Source organism: Corapipo altera, unplaced genomic scaffold (genome assembly GCF_003945725.1).
Source record: "Corapipo altera isolate COAL_440 unplaced genomic scaffold, ASM394572v1 60814, whole genome shotgun sequence".
Taxonomy (NCBI): domain Eukaryota; kingdom Metazoa; phylum Chordata; class Aves; order Passeriformes; family Pipridae; genus Corapipo; species Corapipo altera.
The window spans coordinates 3,227-7,335 of NW_020886165.1; the positions used below are offsets into that span (position 1 = coordinate 3,227).

Consider the following 4,109-nt stretch of genomic DNA (forward strand, 5'->3'; position numbering starts at 1 on the left):
TGCAGCAGAGCACACACACTGAAGGTGCAGCAGAGCACACACACTGATGGATGATGCCCTGTGCTGCTCTCCTGACGTGGCTGTGCCTGTTTTCCGCAGGGACACGGCGGGGCAGGAGCGGTTCCACACCATCACCACCTCCTACTACAGAGGAGCCATGGGCATCATGCTGGTGTACGACATCACCAACGCCAAGAGCTTCGAGAACATCAGCAAGTGGCTCAGGAACATAGATGAGGTGGGTAACACCCCAGACTGGGGGGGGTGTGGTGAGCACTGGGCACAGGAGGGGTCCCCCAGAGCTCGGGCTCTGTCCGGCCCTGGCAGAGGGTGAACACTCACCCAGGGTTTGGTGCTGGGCTTCAGGTGTCCTGTGCCCCCCAGCTGCCCCTTCAGCACTGCCAGGAGGGGCTGGGACTCTACACAGGGGCCAGGGGTGTCCTAAAATACCAGCTTTGCACATGGGCAGACTCTGTGTCTGTGCTGGGGAACAGTGGGAGGGGAGGAACACCCTGGAACTGGGAGCTGCAGGTTTGGGAGCAGCTGCCAGCACAGGGCATTGCAGAGGGGCAGCACAAGGCCCCGGGCTGGAGAGGAGCTGCACAGTGTGTCAGCACTCAGAGTCACTGTTTTCTGAGGGTCACTGTGTAAATCCTCTAAGTATTGTGTCTATGTATAACCTCCACTCCCCAAAAGCCATGTTGTGAGGTATTTGGAAGTTCCCCCTGGCTGCTGCTGGGAATGTTTGTGGAGCTGATTATTGCCCTTGGCACAGGAGAACCAGGACAGGGAGGCTGGGAAGTTTCAGGCAAGGTCAAGTGAAGCAGGAGAAGCTGCTGGGGGAGCACAAAGTGCCTGGGTGCCCAAGAGTTCATCCTCCAGGAGCTCTGAGGCGTTTAGGAGGGCGGCACAACTGGTAGTTCTTGCTTTTGTGACGCTGCTCCCAAATGGAATAGGTGTTTGGGTTTTCCTGGGAAGCACGGGGGTGGCCCTGCAGAACTGGGCACGGCAGATTTGGGCTGGCAGGCGCTGCCCAGGGCAGCACTGAGGGCTGGGGAAGGCAGCAGAGCAAACATGGGCTGTTGGGATTTGGATTTCCCAGCATGAAAAATGGGAAACGATCCCGTTTGTGGCAAAGTGCAGCGTGGTGGGAACAGGAGGGGGGATAAGGCAGCACAGGAAGAGTTCAACTCAGCAACGAGTTGAATCTAAGCTTGGAGCTGAGGCCTTGAGCTTCTGCAGTGGCTTTGTTAAAAACTTACTGGTGTCCGGGTGAGTGATGGGCCCCATTCACCCCCTCGGGGCTGAGAAGTGCTTTTGGTGCCCTCATGTTTTCAGTCTGTGTCACACAAACCTGGGCAGCTGATTTCAGGGGCACTGTGGGGGCTGCTCGGTGACTGTGGCTTTAAAAGGGATGTCTGACACCTCAGGAAGCTTTCTTTTATTGTGGGAGAAGCTCAGTGCTGGAGTGTGTCTGCAGAAAGCACAGAGTTGTTTGGGTTGGAAAAGCTCTGAGACCACACTGAGTCCAACCCAGCCCTGCCCAGGCCACCCCTGACCCCTGTCCCCAAGTGCCACATCCACAGGGCTTTCAAATCCCTGCAGGGATGGGGACTCCACCCCTGCCCTGGGCAGCTGTGCCAGGGCTGGGCAGCCCTTTCTGGGAAGAAATTATTCCCAGATCCTTCTCCAGCTTTCCAGCTCCTCTACCCCAGCCTGGAGTGTTCCAGGGGGTTGTGGTGACCCAGGGGCAGGACCTGGCACTTGGCCTGGTTGTCCCTCACACCAGTGACCTCAGCCCATGGATCCAGCCTGGCCAGACCCCTCTGCAGGCCCTTCCTGCCCATCCCACCCACCCTGGTGTCATCCACGACCTGACTGAGGTGCCCTCGATCCCCTCGTCCAGCTCATCAATGACGGTGTTAAACAGGGCTGGTCCCAGCTCTGATCCCTGTGTGACCCACTGGAGCCCATTCCCAGCTGGATGGGACTGCATTCCCTGGGCCACCAGCCAGGTTTATCCCGGTGAGAGCACACCTGTCCAGGCCATGAGCAGCCAGTTTCTCCAGGAGAATGCCATGGGAAGTGGTGTCAAAGGCTTCTTTGAAGTCCTGGCAGCTGCATCCACAGCCTTTCCCTGATCCATAGGAGGAGATCAGGTTGGTCAGGCAGGACCTGTCACAAAGCCAGGCTGGCTGGGCCTGACCCCCTGTTTGTCCCGTGTGTGCCGTGTGATCACACTCAGGGTGAGCAGGATGACAGGCCTGGGCTTCCCTGGATCCTCCTTCCAGGCCTTCTTGGAGATGGGCATCCCACTGGCACCTCCAGGTGTGTGGGACCACCCTGGTTAGCCAGGACTGGGGAGAAATGATCCATATCCCCCTGCCAGGGGCTGAATCCTGGATTCCCCATCCCTGCCCAGGCTGACCCTGTGTCCTCCTACCCTGACACCGCTCAGGAAACACCAACCCCTCACCTCCCTGTTTCCCTTTGCTGACCCCACATCCACTCTCTGCCTTTCCAAACCTGTTCTCCTTCTCTCCCACATTTCTCTCTGGGTCCTGCCTCCCTGTTTTCCTCCCCAGTGCCTCTTTCTCCCCTGGCTCATCCTCCTCGTTATGCAGCAGCAAAATGGGGAAGAGAAAACACTTAACCAGCTCTAGGAAGTAATTAGGAGGCTGGGGTTTATTACAGCTTCTAACCAGTGCACAGAGCTCAATTTTGGCAGCTGTAGATGTCACCAAACTGGAGCTGTGGGTGTTGGCCTGGCCACAGCAGAGTGGGGCAGGTGTTTGGGGCTGGCTGGGGGAGGTGTGACCCTGTCCCTGTGTCCTTGACCCTGTCCCTGTGTCCCTGACCCTGTCCTTGTGTCCCTGACCCCGTCCCCGTGTCCTTGACCCTGTCCCCGTGTCCTTGACCCTGTCCCCGTGTCCTTGACCCTGTCCCTGTGTCCTTGACCCTGTCCTTGTGTCTCTGACCCTGTCCCTGTGTCCCTGACCCTGTCCCCGTGTCCTTCACCCTGTCCCTGTGTCCCTGACCCCGTCCTTGTTTCTCTGACCCTGTCCTTGTGTCCTTGACCCTGTCCTTGTGTCCTTGATCTTGTCCCCATGTCCCTGACCCTGTCCCCGTGTCCTTGACCCTGTCCTTGTGTCCTTGACCTGTCCCCATGTCCCTGACCCTGTCCCTATATCCCTGACCCTGTCCTTGTGTCCTTGACCCTATCCCCATGTCCCTGACCCTGTCCCTGTGTCCTTGACCCTGTCCTTGTGTCCTTGACCCTGTCCCTGTGTCCCTGACCCTGCCCCTGTGTCCCTGACCCTGTCCTTGTGTCTCTGACCCTGTCCTTGTGTCCTTGACCCTGTCCCTGTGTCCTTCACCCTGTCCCCATGTCCCTGACCCTGTCCCTGTGTCCCTGACCCTGTCCCCATGTCCCTGACCCTGTCCCTGTGTCCCTGCAGCACGCCAACGAGGACGTGGAGAGGATGCTGTTAGGAAACAAGTGCGACATGGAAGATAAAAGAGTTGTCCCTAAAGCAAAAGGTGAACAGGTGAGTGTCACACTAAAACTTCCTTATCCAAGTCAGCTCCAGGGGTTGGGACACCCCATGGGATGTGACAGGGAACAAACACAGGACCTGGATTTGCCGATGGGTTGTGAGTCCAGGAAATGTTTCCTTGGAACTGCCATGAATGGGATGAGTTCAGCTTCTTTTGATCACTCAAAATTCCCAGACATCCTTTAGGTTCCTCACCATGTGACAGCGTGTGCTGTCCGTCCCCTCACTCCCAAACTGGGATTACTGGATACACTGGAACTGCTGGTACTGAACCAGGAGGTTCTGAAACTTCTTGTGGGGCTGGGAGAGTCACAGAATCCCAGAATCCCTGAGGTTGGAAAAGCCCTCCCAGCCCATAGATCCCCCCTGTGCCCCATCCCCACCTTGTCCCCAGCCCAGAGCACTGAGTGCCACAGCCAGGCCTTCCTGGGACACCTCCAGGGCTGGGCACTCCAAACCTCCCTGGGCAGCCCCTGCCAGGGCCTGACCACCCTTTCCAGGGAGAAATTCCTCCTCCTGTCCAACCTGAGCCTCCCCTGGCACAGCTGGAGG

At 57.9% G+C, this 4,109-nt stretch overlaps 1 protein-coding gene across 1 annotated transcript; it reads left to right on the plus strand.

Annotated features, from left to right (window-relative positions):
- Positions 1-46: 46 nt before the first annotated feature.
- Positions 47-3,579, plus strand: LOC113941050 (ras-related protein Rab-10-like; the record flags this gene model as incomplete). The annotated part of the gene is made up of 2 exons (XM_027632215.1): positions 47-238; positions 3,459-3,579. Coding segments are annotated over exons 1-2 (313 nt in total), but the record flags the coding sequence as incomplete, so codon positions are not given.
- Positions 3,580-4,109: the final 530 nt, after the last annotated feature.